Below are 19,876 nucleotides of genomic sequence, written 5' to 3' on the forward strand. Positions count from 1 at the left end.
CTGCAGAAAGTCTCCTGAATTAAGAAAATTAAAGTCCCACTCTAAAGATGGCCGTAAAGATTTAGTCCTAGCATTCTGATTTATTTCTAAAATCTAAACGCTGGACAGGAAAGGTGCACAAACACGTGGTTGTCTGATTGGCTGTGATATGACATTCTTGTTTCCTGATTACATATTTGATATACAAGTATAACATTTCACAACTAGAATAAAATAAAGATTTGCCTTGCTTTATATCAGCCATCTGCAGATGTCTTCTAATATAAAAAGCGAAGTTCAGGGAAAAAATATTTAGCACTTAGCTTTTAACAAAAGCTTTTGAGAGCAAATGTTCTTAATGAGAAAGACTCCTTACCAACATCTGAACATCTCCTACCCGTGACCTTGTAAGGCAAGCACTTTCATTACTGGATGTGGTTTGTTGGTTTTATGACCATCCTAAAAGCTTCAGTCTCCTGGCAGGATAAATAGTGTCTCATCTTTTTTAACAGTTAGATATGGCCTTATTCTGTGCATCATAAAAAGCAGTTGAGAAATCTGTCTGTTCTTACTAGTTTCTGTTCCAGTTGGCTTCAAGGAACGATGTACTCCCTTATTGTTTCATTACGCTGTGTTTTCTTCCATAGGATTCGTGACACATTCAAAGTAAGTTGCTAACATGGGTCTTCTATCTAGTTTACTTTTCACTTAAGTAGTTCATGTTGCAGACCAGTAAATTTGCAGCATAAGGAAATGACAGTAGTCGGCTCTTTTGGTCCTGAACAAGCATTCAAAGGGTACAGTTTGAAGCCAAAATAATGCATGTTTTGTTATGTGCCTGAGCTGCTGTTTTATTGCATTGGCTTTAAAGCAGTTTCTTTGTATGCAATTTATTTTCTGATTTGTTGTGGATAGCTGTTTTCAGACAGATATAGAGGAATCCTGATTGACCCGACCCCCCCCCCCCCCCCCTCCCCGACTTGTCCATCAGATTTCTCTGAGGGTTCAGTATTATTTATGGTAAATATAGTGCTGAGAGGACCACAAAAATACTGAAAACCTGATTTAAAAAAATAATACTAGTGTGAACAAAGCCTAATTGTAGTTTTTTTTTCTTACTGACAGTTCCATTGGTCGGGACATTGAGTATTTGTGAACATTAATGAAGTAAAGAAAGCACAGGAACAATTTTGTGGTTCAAATGTTGTAAAAATATGTGTCGTGATTAGTTGTTTCAAGTAACAGTTTGAGTCCTTTTTCATGGACCGATTGAACAGACAATTCTCTGGAACCTTTTATTCCCAATAATTACCTATCATAAGGCAGAGGAGATGCTGTATTTGCATACATATCTTCCCTACATATCCCCACTATATATCCTCGCTACGTAGCTTCTTACATATCCTTCTGTCTACCACCCTACTGGTGCTCTCCACTAAGGATCTAAGATTAAGAGCCTCCATAATTCGAACCTCTAACACCCATCTTCAAGACTTCTCTCTTGCTGCACCAGCTTTCTGGAATGCACTGCTCAAGACAATCAGGTTAATGCCCAACTGTGGCCTGCCTGCTCTTCTATTGATGGGAAACAGATCTGTGATTTGGCATGAATGACTTAAGGCCCTTTAAGGCTGTATTACACAGCCAGATTCTGCAGGTGATTGTCGGGAAGGAAACGTACAAACACTCGTTAGAGATCATCCGTCCCAAAAATTCAACGTGGCAGATCAACTTTTCCACAGATATCTGCTTTTAGTCATCATCTCTCATGGTCGTTCTTGTCATGAAAAGACACTAGATTACACAGTGAAATGTGAAACGGTTGACACAGTCTAAATCAAAATTTTTTGCCATCCTGAAGCTCTAATGTTTGTTAGTTTTTATTAATTAAACCCTGTAAAAATGCCTAATTTTCTGGACTGTTATTTGACAATATATGTGACTGGCACCATTTTATCTTTCCAACTATAATAACAGGTGACAGTTTGAGATCTTCGTGGTGTTCTTTATAGTATGTCCAGTAATGCTTCAAATGTTACAGTCTTTCAAGAGTACATCTCATTCCTTTGTAAAAATGTTTTAAGGCATGACCCAGAGTTTTTTTGTGTATTTTTTGTGTCATTAGTGTATGTTTTGTCTTATTAGTGTATTTAGCATAAAGCACATATAGGTAAGGGTCATTATCTAGGATCCTCAGATGTCCACCTGGCTATAAAATACACATTCTTCTAATCTATTAGTACCAGTTCTGGTATTCCCACGAGGTAGTACATGTGTATGTTACTGGATGTTGTAGTCCACAATTAAAAGGCTGTAATTTGTTATTACAGGATAAATATTTGCAGCTACTGTAGACTTATTGACGCATGGACATTACTTTAAAATGGTCAATTATGGAGGCAAAACTTGTTAGTTACATAAGCATTCTGCTCTAAACTTATTTATACAGCTTGTAATTTATTCTTAGAAAGTGGCAAAACCTACATGACCAAATTCCCAAGACTTTGAAGTTTCCTGAGTTTGTTAGGAATGGGACCATGTTTTTGTTCTGCTGTTGAATCTGTAACAAGCGAATAATTGCTCTTTCCAGCTGGTAATGTCCCATGCCAGACACATCTGTGTTAGCACTCAGTGTGCTCCCTTTCACCTCCCTTATACATTCTCATGTATACACACACACACTAAGGCTCACAATGATACACATATTTTATGTACAAGGCACTTGTCCTCCTAGGTATTGAGAAGAAGGAAACATGACTATGATTGATGTGTTGAATAGTTTACAATCTCCCGAGGTTGAAAGAATTCAAGACACTTTGCAAAAGATGATTACACCATCCTCTATCCATTACACAAGTTTTCCACTTACTTCCTATACCCGAGACTTGATGTGAGCAGAAATTTGGCAGAACATAAAACGTACATATTATTTTTGCTTGATGGGCTCAAAAGTTAGATTCTATTAGAAATAAATTCATTCTTTCATTTTATTTAATTTTTCCAAATGAATAGCACCATTATGATCGTATCTCTTCTTCCCTGCAGGACACTTTCTGACGTTTCTGGAACCTGTAAACAACATTACCATTGTACAGGGTCAAGCAGCCACCCTTCATTGCAAAGTAGCAGGAAATCCACTGCCAAATGTCAAGTGGCTGAAGAATGATGCTCCAGTGGTGCAGGAACCCAAGAGAATCACCATAAGAAAAACAGACTATGGTTCACGGCTAAGGATTCAAGACCTTGACACCACAGACACAGGCTACTATCAGTGCGTCGCCACCAATGGGATAAAGACTATTACAGCAACGGGTGTTCTTTTTGTGAGGCTTGGTAAGTTTGTGAAATGGGTTTTGGCTTGAAATACTCACTGTGCAGCAAAACTTGCGGAAACATCTGAAAAATCTTTTGGATAGCACCAATAAACCAGTAAAACATGTTCCATAATATATGTGAACTTTGTTTTGCAGGCCTAGACTTTGAACTTTTTGTTGCATATTGTTGTTCATCTTGAATAAAACATTTCAATTTTCTGTTTGCTTAAACAGGTCCAACGCACAGCCCGAACCCCAACATCCAGTAAGTGCTATTTTTACGCTGTCAATTTTATTTTGAATATTTTACTATAGGATTAAAATCAACTGGAAATTAATGCAGGCGATTGTTCATCTATATTGGATTTAGTCTACATGAACTGTAATAAACCAGACACAAGTATACATGGGCCCATGTAATGGCTGAAGTTAAAAACATTTACTGTGTGCAAGTAATTTCTTTTACTTAGTACCCAGTCTGTAGAACTTTGGATTAAAGTGAACATATGAATTATTCATAATACTTTTCTAGCCAGGAAAGACTTTTGTCATGTTATTCTTACTTCTGCATATAGAAGATTGTTCTTCTTCCATATTTTGTTACTTCTCTGTATCCAGTATAAGCTCCCCACAACTGGTTTGCCAGAAGTGCCTGACACTTTGGTAGCTACTTAAGTTGACACAGTTGAGATCAGATAGTGCTTCCTCTACCAGCCCCTCCATCTCCTTCCTGATTTACAGGGCCAGGTGAGATGACGACGAAGGAACCTGGCACTGTGAAAAGGAATGGGCTGGCAGAGGAAGCAGTAGGAGCAAGGAGACACACAGTGGGTTGGAACCGCCCTCGGTGCACTTAACTGCTCATTTGCATATGGATTAAAAGTAAAATTTTCTGCAGAATGAGGCAACGGATCACTAAGTGAAAGATATCACTACATTCAGCTGATCTAGCCCTACAAGGCACCGTGCATGGTTTGACAGTGAATTTCATGGTGACAGACTCCCTTTAATGCTCTTCAGAGTAAATAAATCTAATTAAACCCATGCACATTAGGCTATTGTTGGCCAAACCCACCAATCTGATATACGTTGATGCACCCAACACACCTCTAACAGAAGAAGTTGGGATGGGGGAGGGTGATTGGGTGGTTTGAATTTTATTTCCCAATCCTTTTATTCTCTTGGGAGAGTTGTCTGGCAGCAGCTTTTTCCTCCCTACTCATTGAAAACACCTGTCACCTGACGGCTATTGAAGGTGTATGGGCACCATTAGATCCATAACTCATATTTGTGCAGTGGTCCTTCTCTTCTCGTTGCCCAGTTATACAGTCTCTTTAGTAACAACAAATTTAAAGATGTCCTTATGTATTGATAGCTCCACATACAACTGTTAAGAAGAACAACCTAATAACCAAAACTTGGACAGGGCCTAAGTTAATTTTTACATTTCAATAAAAATTTTAAAATTCACCCTGTTAGATGGCGTGTAGACTTAATTTATCTACTAAAAATAAATAAAGTTCAGGTCTGCGCTATTCACCACACCGTAGACACGTGAACGTAGAAATATAACATCCAAATTCGGCGTTTTCCCAGCAACCTCGTCACAGATTCCAACCGGTAATCTCCAGTCACCAAGGCATCCTTATATAAAGATAAAACATATTGTGCAATACCCCAAGTGTATCGGAAAAAAAACACTTTTATTGTACTCACAAACGCATGCTTGTATTCAGCATATCAATTACAGATAAAACGCCCGACCCGGGTTTCGCCTCTTGCTTCCTCAGGGGCCCCTGAGGAAGCAAGAGGCGAAACCCGGGTCGGGGGTTTTATCTGTAATTGATATGCTGAATACAAGCCTGCGTTTGTGAGTACAATAAAAGTGTTTTTTTTGGATGTTATATTTTTGAATTTGGATGTTAGATTTCTACGTTCACGTGTCTACGGTGTGGTGAATAGCGCGGACCTGAACTTTTATTTCTTTTTATTGGAACTTGGAGGAAAATAGGACCTACTCCTTAATTCAGGACTGCAGCTAGGAAGAGGGAAAAAAAACGTGAATACACACTTTATATTGTTTTTTTATTTATCTACTACCTCTAATATAGTCAATCCAAAATGTTTGTGAAACTTAAAAACTCTGGAAGAGTCAACAATTGAAATAATTTATGAACTCAAGTGGTGCTAACCAACGCAACAATAAGAGTGAAGTGGATATTTGCCAAAGGGGAAGTAATCTAGTAGTTTGAGTGAAACTATAAGCATGCGGATTAATTGCTAAGAAGCAAATGGTTGGGAATGCCACTAATGTCTAATGCTCTCAAGAATGTCAATTGCCTTAATAGTGCTGTTTTCAACCTAAAAGGGATTTGAGCTGAATAATTTATATTTGAGAACGTTATTGGGATTATTGGCCACTATTACTAACCATACAGAAAGATCATCTTTATCTTTATTACGGTCTGAAGGTTAAGAATATTTAGAGTAACTGAAATAGAACACTTTACTTTAGCTTTGCTACAGTCAGCTGTACATGTCTACTTGAGATGTATTAGCCTGATTTGTGTGGTCTGGAGAGATACTGAGGTGGGCCCAAGATTTCTGCACAGTTAATACCTGTCTGTTACTATCAAGTTTCATCATAAAAAGGGAGATTGAACTTCTCTTGCAGATTAGTGTTAATCACACTTTTGTGAATTCTCTTTAACTAGACTGAAAAGTATTAATGATATTCATTCACATTCTGCCTTTTGGCAGGGAGGTAATAAAATGTCTCCAATTAGATTTTGTTGGTGTATCTACAGAATTCTTTTCAGAGGTGTAAATCCACCTTCTGCTACACGGTCTATACTTTAACATTGCTTCTGCAGACTTGTAACTTGACTCGATCTGCAAAGTGCCTTACACATTAATATATGCTATAAAAAGGTAGTTACATTTCACCAGACTGTCATGGGAAATATCATGGACTATAGTCACTGCTAAAATTGTGCGGTATAAAAGGGTTTGCTGAGGGGAGAAAAATATTTTGAACAGGGCCAGAAGGGGTTAAAATAAGGGAATAATTACCCTCAATTACCCTTACCGTTGCGTTGCTGCTCCCATTGGCGCTTCTCTACTTCCTGGTGCTGGCTCAACGCACAGGAATTTCCTGCTCAGGCTATTACTGGCTGAGGCAGGTCACCACTGTGGCTAGTGATTGGCTAAGCAGGCATTTGTACACTGATGAGCAAAATGGTAACAGTGTTTTAAACTTTTGGCTTTTAGGTTCCATATCTCACCATCAACTACAGTTTTTAACGTGTGACTACTATCATTTTATAGACAATCATCTTGGCTACCTCATACATAAATTGGACTTGCAACTATTTAGCATATGATTAGTTATGCAGATTCTTGTCATGTGACTGCATTTTTACTGTTTTGCTCCTAAAATTCAAAATTTGAATTTTTATTATTTTGTTAACCCACCTTTTGCTTTCAACACTGCTTGAATCCGTCTGGGCATGCTCTCGATCAGATTCAAGCATATCTCAACAGAAATCTGTTCCCAGGTCTCTCGCACGGTGCTTGCATGGACATCTGTGAACTCACTATTACGAAGCATACAAGCCACTTCCACTACTGTGTTTGTCCTGCCAGAACTGATAGACCTTGTGATGAGCCAACTTGTTGACTCCGATATTTTTCCTGGACGTCCACCTCTTGAGTTTAGAATGGACGAACAGATTTAATTTTGTATTCTTCCAAGTGTCATGGCACTCATATGGTGCAGTTTGGCAATTTTCTTGGCTGTGATACTGCTATCGATGAGCTGGATGATGCTGTTTCTCTCTTCTTGGGAAATCTTCATGGCTGCTCCTGAATTCAAACAAGTGACCTTTCGCTTGGGAATCAACCTAATAACACACTGAGCTATTAGGGCAGATGAGAACAGGTTGTAATTTGTAGTATACAAGAAGAAAAAGATTGTTCCACCACCAGGAGCAAAACAGTAACAATGCAGTTATATGACAAGAATCTGCATAACTAATCATATGCTACATAGTTGCAAGTCCAATTTATGTATGAGATAGGCAAGATGATTGTCTATAAAATGATGGTAGTGTTACGTTCGAAGCTGTAGTGGATGGTGAGATATGGAGCCTGAAAGTCAAAAGTTCAAAACATTGTTACCCTTTTGCTCGTCAGGGCCAGGAAGTGGAGAGCAGCAGAGACCGGATAGCACTGGAATGGCAGCAGTGGGGAATTAATGATTTTTATTTTTAACCCATTCTGGCCTTTTTAAAACCTTTCCGACCCTGGAAAACCCCTTTAGTAGTGAGCTTGTAGCATGAGTGGGCTATGGAGGTCAGTGGCTATTTTGTTTATAGGGTTGTACAATATGTTATGTACATTATTTGAATTCTATCGTGAGCATGTTTTCTAATATAATAGACTATCTGCCTGCTTTACTTTTCAGTATAGGACACATTTTGCTATTTCCCCCTGTTGGGATCCATTACCAAACAAAAAGGCAGGTAAAAAGTAGCTAAAATATGCTCATGTAAAGCAAGATGGTGTGCGTGGTCTATAAGGCATAATTGCCTTGATTTATGCCAAAAGAGTGTCCTTATGATACACATTTGGATGGTATGCGTTAGTATACCTTGTTTTGCACACACTTTGGCACACCTTGTTTTGTGCACATTTTGGTAGTATGCATTGGTATACCTCGTTTTATGTATGCATTAAAATACCTTGATTTCACTGTATTGAAAAGTCCAGTATTTTTTCATTGGCAATAGACATGGTCAGCTTATACTTTTATAGTATATGAGTAAATGAGTCTAAAATTACTGTGACTTGTACTTCACCCCAAAAATGATGAGCTCATCTACAAGACTGCCTATGGCTATGATAATGTGCATGAGCTTAGTTTGTGTAGAATGAATGTGTATGAAATTCTCTGCCACCTGTGGGCTGTTAATTCTCAAGACATTGCTGCATGGCCTTGAGCATCGGGGATGCCGATAAATGCTTTCCAATTTTAGATACAAATTGTATTAAGTAATTGCAAGTAAAAGACCCCGTTAAAACATTTTTCTTCAGCTGTTTTTGACCTCATCTGTGCCTATTTGGATCCAGAAAAATGTTATGGCCTGTAAGTTTTTTCTTTGATGGAACTTTCAGTAATGTCTGTTAGTTTTAGGAAGGATTGTAGTAGTCTTTCATGCCTGCTTTGGCAGGTTCAGAGGAAAAGCATTTAAAACAAATCATTTTTTCCCCCACAGAATTTTAAGCCTCAGAAATCTTAATTTCATTTAGGAAGAAAGAATTTGCCCTTTTACCACTTTATTCACTTAATTTGTTTTCTGTTTAAATTCTTTTTTTATTCAAATTTTTCAGGTTCAAAGAACAAATTTGTAATACAATAAAATGATAGTTTTAATCAATATCGTATACATAAATCAGAATGGTATACATATCATTAATGTCATGACATGTGTTACAATAAAAATATATAATTTGTTTTCTGGTCGTATAGTGTTTGCGTATGGTATGCATAGATCTATGCACAATTTCTAATAGTGTTGGGTCTGTATTCCATATAAATATATGATAATCCATATTGAATATGATGTATTCAACTGGTCAGGGAGTTTTTTTTATTAAAATAGATAAAGTCTCCAATTCCATAAATTCATATTCTACACTTTCATGTGCTGCATTTTTTGTGTTCATTTGGTTTTTATTAGGTTACTTTCACTTTTACGCATATGTGAAAGTAGCCTTACTGTGCATTTTAGTAGTTTTTAGTAGAACTAGATGTTATATGTACAATTGAAACCAGAAGTTTACATATACTTTTTCTCAATATCTGACATGAAATCAGAATAAACCTTTTCTGTTTTTGGTCAGTTAGAATTACCATAATTATTATTATTTGCCAAATACCAGAATAATGAGAGAATGTTTTAAGGCTTTTTTATTACTTTCTGCAATGTCAAAAGTTTACATACACTAAGATTACTATGCCTTTAAACAATCTGGACTCCCCATATGATGATGCCATGTGTTTAGAAGCTTCTGTTGGGTTTGTTGGCAACATATGAGTTAATTAGAGACACACCTGTGGATGGATTTAAATGCACACCTGAAACACACTGCTTCTTTGTGTAGCATCATGGGAAAGTCTAAAGAAATAAGCCAAGATATCAGGAAGAGAATTGTGGACTTGCACAAGTCTGGCTCAACCTTGGGTGCAATTTCAAGATACCCGAAGGTGCCTCGTTCATCTGTACAAACAAGATGGGAATGTCCAGCCATCATACCACTCAGGAAGGAGACAGGTTCTGTGTCCCAGAGATGAACATGCTTTGGTCCGACATGTGCATATCAACCCAAGAACAAAAGCAAAAGAACTTGTGAAGATGATGGCGGAAGCTGGTAAGAGTTTGTCAATATCCACAGTGAAACGAGTACTGTATCAACATGGGCTGAAAGGCCACTCTGCCAGCAAGAAGCCATTACTCCAAAATAAACATAAAAAAGCCAGATTAATGTTTGCAAATGCACACAGGAACAAAGACCTACATTTTTGGAGACATGTCCTGTGGTCTGATGAAACAAAAATTTTGCTTTTTGGCCATAATGACCATGGTTATGTTTGGAGGAAAAAGGGAGACTCTTGGAAGCCTAAGAACACCATCCCAACTGTGCAGCACGGGGGTGGCAGCATCATGTTGTGGGGTGGTTTCGCTGCAGGAAGGACTGGTGCACTTCACAAAATAGATGGCATCGAGAGGAAAGAAGATTATGTGGAAAGTTAAAGCTTGGGCGGACATGGGTCTTCCAATGGCCATCACAAAGCCCTGATCTCAGTCCTATTGAAAATTTATGGGCAAAGCTGAAAAGGTGAGCAAGGCGACCAACAAACATGGCTCAGTTACACCAGTTTTGTCAGGAGGATTGGGCCCAAATTCCGACCAACTATTGTGGAAGGATATCCAAAACGTTTGACCCAAGTCATACAGTTTAAGGCCTCATGCACACGGCCGTGTTCCGCAGCCGAGAGCGGTCCATGGTAACCCGGCCGGGATTCCTTCTGACAGCAGGAGCGCACGGCGTCATTGGTTGCCATGACGCCGTGCGCTTCATGCCGCTGCTGCTGTATAGTGATACACTCGTATGATCTATACGAGTGTATCACTGTACAGCAGCGGCGGCATGAAGCGCACGGCGTCATAGCAACCAATGACGCCGTGCGCTCCTGCTGTCAGAAAGAATCCCGGCCGGGTTACCACGGACCGCTCTCGGCCGCGGAACACGGCCATGTGCATGAGGCCTAAGGGCAATGTTACCAATTATTAATGAAATGTACAGTGGATATAAAAAGTCTACACACCCCTGTTAAAATGTCATGTTTCTGTGCTGTAAAAAAATGAGACAAAGATGAATCATTTCAGAACTTTTTCCACCTTTAATGTGACCTATAAACTGTACCACTCAATTGAAAAACAAACTGAAATCTTTTAGGTGGAGGTAGGAAAACAAAAAAACAAAACTAAAATAATGTGGTTGCATAAGTGTGCACACCCTCTTATAATTGGGGATGTAGCTGTGTTCAGAATTAAGCAATCACATTCAAAATCATGTAGAATAGGAGTCAGCATACACCTGCCATCATTTAGTGCCTCTGATTAACCCCAAATAAAGTTCAGCTGGCAGTGACATTACCAAGAACTGGACGTCCCTCCAAAATTGATGAAAAGACGAGAAGAAAACTGGTCTGGGAGGCTACCAAGAGGCCTACAGCAACATTAAAGGAGCTGCAGGAATATCTGGCAAGTACTGGCTGTGTGGTACATGTGACAACAATCTCCCGTATTATTCATATGTCTGGGCTATGGGTTAGAGTGGCAAGACGAAAGCCTTTTCTTACGAAGAAAAACATCCAAGCCAGGCTACATTTTGCAAAAACAAATCTGAAGTCTCCCAAAAGCACGTGGGAAAAGGTGTTATGGTCTGATGAAACCAAGGTTGAACTTTTTGGCCATAATTCCAAAAGATATGTTTGGCCCAAAAACAACACTGCACATCACCAAAAAAATACCATACCCACAGTGAAGCATGGTGGTGGCAGCATCATGCTTTGGGGTTGTTTTTCTTCAGCTGGAACTGGGGCCTTAGTTAAGCTAGAGGGAATTATGAACAGTTCCAAATACCGGTCAATATTGGCACCAAGCCTTCAGGCTTTTGCTAGAAAGCTGAACATGAAGAGGAACTTCATCTTTCAGCATGGCAGTGACCCAAAGCATACATCCAAATCAAAGGAATGGCTTCACCAGAAGAAGATTAAAGTTTTGGAATGGCCCAACCAGAGCCCAGACCTGAATTAGATTGAAAATCTGTGGGGTGATCTAAAGAGGGCTGTGCACAGGAGATGCCCTCGCAATCTGACAGATTTGGAGAGTTTTTGCAAAGAAGAGTGGGCAAATCTAGCCAAGTGAAAATGTGCCATGCTGATAGACTCATACCCAAAAAGACCAAGTGCTGTAATAAAATCAAAAGGTGCTTCAACAAAGTATTAGTTTAAAGAATAACTGTCACATTTAGACCCTAATTTAAATTTTCATATATGTAGTTACTAATAACATGATATTCCAGAATGAGTTACTATTAGACTGACTTAGGGCTCTTTCACACTTGCGTTGTTCTGTTCCGGCATAGAGTTCCGTCGTCGGGGCTCTATGCCGGAAGAATCCTGATCAGGATTATCCCCATGCATTCTGAATGGAGATAAATACGTTCAGGATGCATCAGGATGTCTTCAGTTCAGGACCGGAACGTCTTTTGGCCGGAGAAAATACCGCAGCATGCTGCGCTTTTTGCTCCGGTCAAAAATCCTGAACACTTGCCGCAAGGCCGGATCCGGAATTAATGCCCATTGAAAGGCCTTAAGCTAAACGTCGTTTCGGCGCATTACCGGATTCAACGTTTAGCTTTTTCTGAATGGTTACCATGGCTGCCAGGACGCTAAAGTCCTGTTTGCCATGGTAAAGTGTAGTGGGGAGCGGGGGAGCAGTATACTTACCGTCCGTGCGGCTCCCGGGGCGTCAGGGCGCCCCACGCGCATGGATGACGTGTCGCATGGCTCACGTCATCCATGCGCATGGGGCGCTCTGACGTCATTCTGGAGCGCCCCGGGAGCCGCACGGACGGTAAGTATACTGCTCCCCCGCTCCCCACTACTACTATGGCAGCCAGGACTTTAATAGCGTCCTGGGTGCCATAGTAACACTGAACGCATTTTGGAGACGGATCCGTCTTCAAATGCTTTCAGTTCACTTTCGGTGTTACGGATCCGGCGGGCACCTCCGGCAAATGGAGTGCACGACGGATCCGGACAACGCAAGTGTGAAAGAGGCCTTACCCCAATAATTAATAAGATTCAGCCCTTAGCAACCAGTCTGCATAAAACTGCAATTTCACTATTCAGTTAAGATGACCGCCACTGCCCTCACCCTGAGGCTAATCCCGCCTGCCCTCACTAGCCAATAACAATAGCCCCCCAAAAGTGTCAGTAACCAAAGCCCTCCCCCCTAAAGGGTTAATCTCCGGCAGCACAAAGGGGTCCTCTTACCACATGTTGCTTTCATTTATACACTGAGCAGATGGCAGATCTCCCTTCCCTGGTCTGCGCTGCTATAACTCTGCATTCTCCAGCTCTGCTGAGTGAGGGAGCGTCTGCCAAGCGCAGGGACAGGGAGAAGTGCACACAGCCCAGGCACTGTTATCAGCTGCTGGGGAGGACCTGGCTTTAATCATTTACTTACAGTCCCTGGCTGTCAGTAATGTGAGCCTGCACGCTGCGTGCTCCATCCTTCAACAGATAGACGGACCATGCCTAGCAACCCTATTTTAAGCACAGGTAAAAGTAGGCAGTACAGGGAACAAAAATGTGGAATTAAGGGGTAATTGAATACACTGTGAAAAGTTGAAATAGGGTCACCAAGGTGATATTAATCACCACAATCCAATACTCCAAAAAAAATAAAAAATGGGTGTGCACACTTATGCAACCATATTAGTTTATTTTTATATTTTTTCTTCCCTCTACCTAAAAGATTTCAGTTTGTTTTTCAATTGAGTTGTACAGTTTATAGCTCACATTAAAGGTGGAAAAAGTTCTGAAATTATTTATCTGAAAAACATGTATATGTGTCTTTTTATATAGTGTATGTAAACTTCTGGTTTCAACTGTATTCACAGGATATCTGTTGGTTGCTTCTTGCCCCTTGTATTTGCTCATACATGCTAATCAGTCTAGTATGTAATTATATGAAATATTGGATATTTCCATACCTTCATGATTCATCATCGTGGATGTGAGACAGTATTTGCAGATTCTTTTAACATTGCAAAGGTCTGCTGATAATTTAATGTCTGTATGGCCTGGCAAAACCACAATGGGGGTTACTGTTGAGAGAAACAAGAGTTTACCAGAAAAAAAAGCACAGAAATACATTTCCTGTTGAATGTCCGCCTCCCCCCCCCCCCCCCCCAAAAGATTTGCCATCCCAGATAATTGGTATTCCCTATCCCAACATCTATAGACTGTTATTGGAATGTCAATTGTAAAATAAGTTGAGAAAATACATTTTTATTTGTAGATATTAAAAAAAAAAAAGGTTAAAAACATCTGCAGGAAATCACCATATAATATCACACTGGAAATGAATACCGAATGGGGCGGAAGACATGCGTGAACTAGTCACAGAATATACTGCCTTTTTAACATGGCTTCTGAATTAATATTTGTGTCAGTAATATTCAGTTTGGCATATAGTTCACTAATGCAAATATTTTCCTCCAGCTAATACACTGACAACATATTCTTTTTGGGGTCAGTGTCATGTTAAAAGGAATCACAGCATGTACGAACAGAACAACTGATAGCGATAGAACGGCACCAATATGTTAGCAGAATCCATTTTTTATTGTCGTTTCCCTGGGAAAGGGCTGCTTTTATTAAGAATAGCACGCCTGACTTTGCATCGTGGACCTAAGTATACATTCCAGTTATTGTGCCTGTTTAAACCACGCAAATTATGTAAACTGCAAGCATTGTTCTATTATTCCCAAGCCATTCATTTGTCTGAGTTATATTTCATCCACACAGTCTCTTTTAAAGTTATTTTTAATATGATGGGATATGTAAGTCCTTCCAAATTCATTGTCATGCCAAATTCATATGTAAAGGCATGACATTTATTATGTAATTTATCATTTATTATGTGAAGAAAGTTAATACAAGCCACTTACTAATGTTTCGTGATTGTCCATATTGCTTCCTTTGCTGGCTGGATTCATTTTTCCATCACATTATACACCGCTCGTTTCCATGGTTACGACCACCCTGCAATCCATCAGCGGTGGTCGTGCTTGCCCACTAAAGGAAAAAGCACCAGCCTCCCACAGTCCCGACCACCAGAGAGGCTGGTGCTTTATCCTATAGTGTGCTAGCACGTCCACCGCTGATGGATTGCAGGGTGGTCGTAACCATGGAAACGAGCGGTGAATAATGTGATGGAAAAATGAATCAAGCCAGCAAAGGAAGCAATATGGATAATCGCAGTACATTAGTTAAAGAGGACCTTTCACTAGAATGAAAAATCTAAACTAAGCATACAGACATGGAGAGCGGCGCCCAGGGATCTCCCTGCACTTACTATTATCCCTGGTCGCCGCTCCGTTCTCCCGGTGTAGGCTCCGGTATCTTTATATGTTCAGTTCAACTGGGTGGAGATCCCTGGGCGCCGCTCTCCATGTCTGTATGCTTAGTTTACATTTTTTATTCTAGTGAAAGGTCCTCTTTAAGGCCTCTTTCACACTTGCGTTGTCCGGATCCGGCGTGTACTCCACTTGCCGGAATTACACTCCGGATCCGGAAAAACGCAAGTGTACTGAAAGCATTTGAAGACGGAACCGTATTCCAAATGCTTTCAGTGTTACTATGGCACCCAGGACGCTATTAAAGTCCTGGTTGCCATAGTAGGAGCAGGGAGCGGGGGAGCAGTATACTTACAGTCCGTGCGGCTCCCGGGGCGCTCCAGAATGACGTCAGAGCGCCCCATGCGCATGGATGACGTGATCCATGTGATCACATGATCCATGCGCTTGGGGCGCCCTGACGTCACTCTGGAGCGCCCGGGGAGCCGCACGGACGGTAAGTACACTGCTCCCCGCTCCCCACTACACTTTACCATGGCTGCCAGGACTTTAGCGTCCCGGCAGCCATGGTAACCATTCAGAAAAAGCTAAATGTCGGCTCCGGCAATGCGCCGAAACGACGTTTAGCTTAAGGCCGGATCCGGATCAATGCCTTTCAATGGGCATTAATTCCGGATCCGGCCTTGCGGCAAGTGTTCCGGATTTTTGGCCGGAGCAAAAAGCGCAGCATGCTGCGGTATTTTCTCCGGCCAAAAAACGTTCCGTTCCGGAACTGAAGACATCCTGATGCATCCTGAACGGATTTCTCTCCATTCAGAATGCATTAGGATAATCCTGATCAGGATTCTTCCGGCATAGAGCCCCGACGACGGAACTCTATGCCGGAAGACAAGAACGCAGGTGTGAAAGAGCCCTAAGTGGCTTGTATTAAATTCCTCTACTTAATAAATGCAATTTGCTGACGTGAGACAAATTCTTTAATGCAATTCAGACTTGAACAAATAAAATAGCCTTGTATCAACTACTATTGATTGTACATTTTCACCTGTAGAGTTAGACATATTAGATTAATATCGAGCACCACGTGGTGGAGTAATCATACTTTGGTTCTGCCAACTATAACCTATGGTGCCATCCAAACTTTTATATATCAAATATGAATTTTTTAATAAAAACTGCTTAGTTAAAGGGGTTGGTCACTTTTTGGCTAATTGTGACCGACGTGAATGTAAGATGACTATATAGCACTTACTAATACAGCCTTTCTTGATATTGTGCCGTTGGCTAGATTTCATAAACCATGTCCCCTTGTTGGGAAAATCTTCTATACTGTCTGCATAGAGGTCTTGTCCATAAGATGGCGGCTGATGGAGGGTCATGTGACCAGAGCCTCCTCCATTCAAACACCCTGCGTGTGTACTAAACTCCGAATAGTGCAAGAGCAGATGGCAGGTGCAGGGTATTTGAATGGAGGAGGCTTGGTGGTTTGCATGGTCACATGACCCTCCATCAGCAGCCATTTTGTGGACAGGATCTCTGTCTGGTCAGCACAAAAGACTTTGCCAACAAAGTTACATACCTTATGAAATATAGAAAATGGCACAGAACTTCAACAAAGGCTATATTAGTAAGTGGCATATAGTAATTCTACATACATATAGGTCAACAGTAGCCAGAAAGTGGCCAACCCTTTTAAGTCCTGATACATCTACTATTCTGTGCCAACCTGCCCATCAGCGTTTATTTTACCCACTAGTTCGATTGCCTGTAATAGTGATATGTCCCCTGAGGAGCATAGGTGGGTGAATGCTAGCCAACAAAAGAAGGCATTGTAGACTGGGTATTTATTTTATGTTAAACTAGGAAACAGTATGGGCACAATTCACTTCACATTTTTGTTTCTACAAGATTATTCTATCCAGAGTCTTCCACTTTAATTAATACCAGTTGTCATTTGATAATCCTAGCATATATGAACTATTAAAATACTAAAGTATTATTTAACCTTTTCTTCAATACGTGCAAAGGACCAAACAACTGTTTCCAATTACCAGCTCAGCAGAACATCATGCAAGACGACCTTGTATTTCTGACCTTTCGCATACCATAGCAAAATGGTTTTAGCATTACGGATTTCACCCCGAAGACAATAACTGCAACATGGCTATAGGGAAACAAAGTGAATACGAGCAATATCGTATGACATGTTGTTGTTTTGTTTCCAAATATTTAAGTAAAAAGTATTCTGTAAAATATTGGACTAAATAGGACTGCTGTTAGGAATTTTCCAGTTATGGCCGTGACTTAAAGGAGCCTTTATCAGCATTATCTTATAGATTGCACTTCTATTTCAGCTCATATGCTTTAATGCGGATGTTTAATAGAGTTTTGTGTGTAACTAGGAAGGAAATATACCTGGGTATACCTCAGAAGCTATTGCATTTTATCAATATTCCATGCATGGCCTTACAGTATATAATCATTCATTTAACATAATACAATAATGGAAGTAATTTATATAAAAGCCTACTGGTATAATTCAGTCTACTGCAGACAAATGATGACCTAACCATGAGCTCAATCATGGGCATCAGAGATTATCTGCTATACAGAATATATGGCAATGGCCCTGACGTGTCTGTTTTAGCAACTACTTGCATTCCCCATGTAATAACAGTTCTGGGGCATCTATTCTTATGACTCTATGTTGTACCGTTCATTTATTATTCCATGTAAAAGTTAATGCATAAATGGCAATGAAGGTCCAGCTGGATGTTACCAGTTGGAGGTGTGTCCCTGCCCAGTCTAACATTGGCAGCACTGATTGGATAGTGTCGGATTGTGCAAGGGCACACCCTCAACTAGTAACACCCAGCTGTATTTTTATTGCAAACTGCTAGTAATTCATTCATAAGGTCTAGCAGGAATAATAAAGAAATGTCACAAGATAGAATCAAAAGAATGGATGCTCCAAAATTGTTACTACAAGGGGGAATGCAGGTAGTTACTCAAACAGACATGTCAGGAAAGGTGGCAGGTCCTCTTTAATTCTTACTGAACTGGTCTGGTATGGAGTTGTATCATGCTCCATCTAAATACTCCTGCTCCCAGATACTGTTTAACAAGATCCTACAGTAGTAGGGAAGTATTTATTGATATTGGGTAGATCATCCCATCAATCTGTAGCGCCCACCTCTGGTGCAAGCTGATAGTATTGATATAATTCCAACATTTTAATATGCGGAATTCATTTTTATATAAAGTTCTGGAACTGATACACATGTCATAATATTAATAAAAACAGCCGATAAATCCCATGTATAAAATAAAGTTAAGTGTATTCCTTGTCTCTTAGCTGTTTTGATGTAGAAATACGACCCAGAAGCTCACTTTATGCACAAAGAGTAGGATTTATTACTATTTCATTTTTCGATATATCTTCATAATAACATGTTCTGCACCAAGAAAATGTCTGGTCTGCATTTGCAAAGCTTAGTGAATGCAAAGTCAATATGTAATGAAATCCAGCATTATAACATGATCAGATTACTATGTGCATTTCCATAGTTACATAAAGAGCCACAGAATATCACACAGCATGTGAGCAGATCTGTTTCTTTTTTAAATTCAGTTTAAATCAAACTGCAAAATCACTTTGATAGCGGCAATATGAGAAAGCTCTACTGTGCACTAGTATGGGCCTCTAGCTGATTCTTTTCAATGCTATTTTTTATTGGTTTTTAAACCATAACAAAGCAGAAGCATTTTGTACAATTATCGATATTACAGAGGGTTTTATATGCAGGTCTAGTATGGTAATAAAGCATGAAGTTTAAAAAAAAGATGGCATCATTAATTTCTAATGAGAAATGGTAAATAAGCCATGCATGTATAGAAAATATGCCCGAGAAGGTTGTAGGTTATGCAAGTTACAAACTGTAAAGCGAGATAGTGGTTTAAAGAGGTTATCCCATGAGTAATGTAAAAAATGAAAATCAGCAATCATATAATAAATGACAACCTCTTTCTAACAAAGCTAGAACCAGCCCTGTACCTCAAACACAAATCTTTCATTGACATAAGTAATCAGACCCTTTACTCTGTGCTTAGCACCTTTCATAGCGATTACAGTCGCCAGTCTTCTTAGGTATGAGGACACAAGGTTTACACCTGGATTTGGGGATTTTCTGCCATTTTTCTCTGCAGATCATCTCAAGCTCTGTCAGGTTGGATGGGGACTGTCGGTGAACAGCCATTTTCAGGTCAGTCCAGAGATGTTCCATTGGATTCAAGTCAGGGCTGTGGTTGGGCCACTCAAGGATATTCAAAGAGTTGTCCCTAAGCCACTCCTGTGTTGTCTATGCTGTGTGCTTAGAGTAAAGTTGGATTTACACGGGCCGACTGAGCGGCCGATTGTCGGGAAGGAAGCGTTCCTTCCCGATAGTCGGCTGCTCATTCACTCAAGGAGACCGTTGCATTTGCACTCAACGATCTGCGTCACTGTATGAGGACGAGGTATACCTATTGGAAACCCTCGTCCTCATACAGAATCATGGTTTCTGAGCAGCTTTCCCCCACCTCTTACCAGTCGCTTTGTCCCATCTGCTGAAAAACACCCCCCCACAGCATGATGCTTCCACCACCATGCTTCACTGTAGGGATGGTATTTAGCAGTGTCTGTTTTCCTCCAAACATGATGCTTAGAATTGAGGCCAAAAAGATAAACCAGACCAGAGTATCTTATTACTCACAATCTGAGTCCTTTAGGTGCTTTTTTTGCAAACTTTTATGGGTATTTTAGGGAGGCGAGGCTTCTTTGTGGCCACTCTGCCATAAAGCCTGGATTGGTGGAGTGCTTCTTGAAA

The 19,876-nt window shown here is 40.2% G+C and overlaps 1 protein-coding gene across 1 annotated transcript in view; it reads left to right on the forward strand.

The window, feature by feature from the left end:
• The window catches only part of ROR2 (receptor tyrosine kinase like orphan receptor 2), a 160,133-nt gene that overhangs the window by 126,293 nt on the left and 13,964 nt on the right, over positions 1 to 19,876 (forward strand). The window contains exons 3-4 of the mRNA XM_040416940.1: positions 3,025 to 3,312; positions 3,528 to 3,558. Of these exons, the coding sequence (XP_040272874.1) occupies positions 3,025 to 3,312; positions 3,528 to 3,558 (319 nt within the window). The remainder of the gene's footprint in view (positions 1 to 3,024; positions 3,313 to 3,527; positions 3,559 to 19,876) is intronic.

The sequence above is a fragment of the Bufo bufo genome, chromosome 2 (genome assembly GCF_905171765.1).
Source record: "Bufo bufo chromosome 2, aBufBuf1.1, whole genome shotgun sequence".
Lineage (NCBI taxonomy): Eukaryota > Metazoa > Chordata > Amphibia > Anura > Bufonidae > Bufo > Bufo bufo.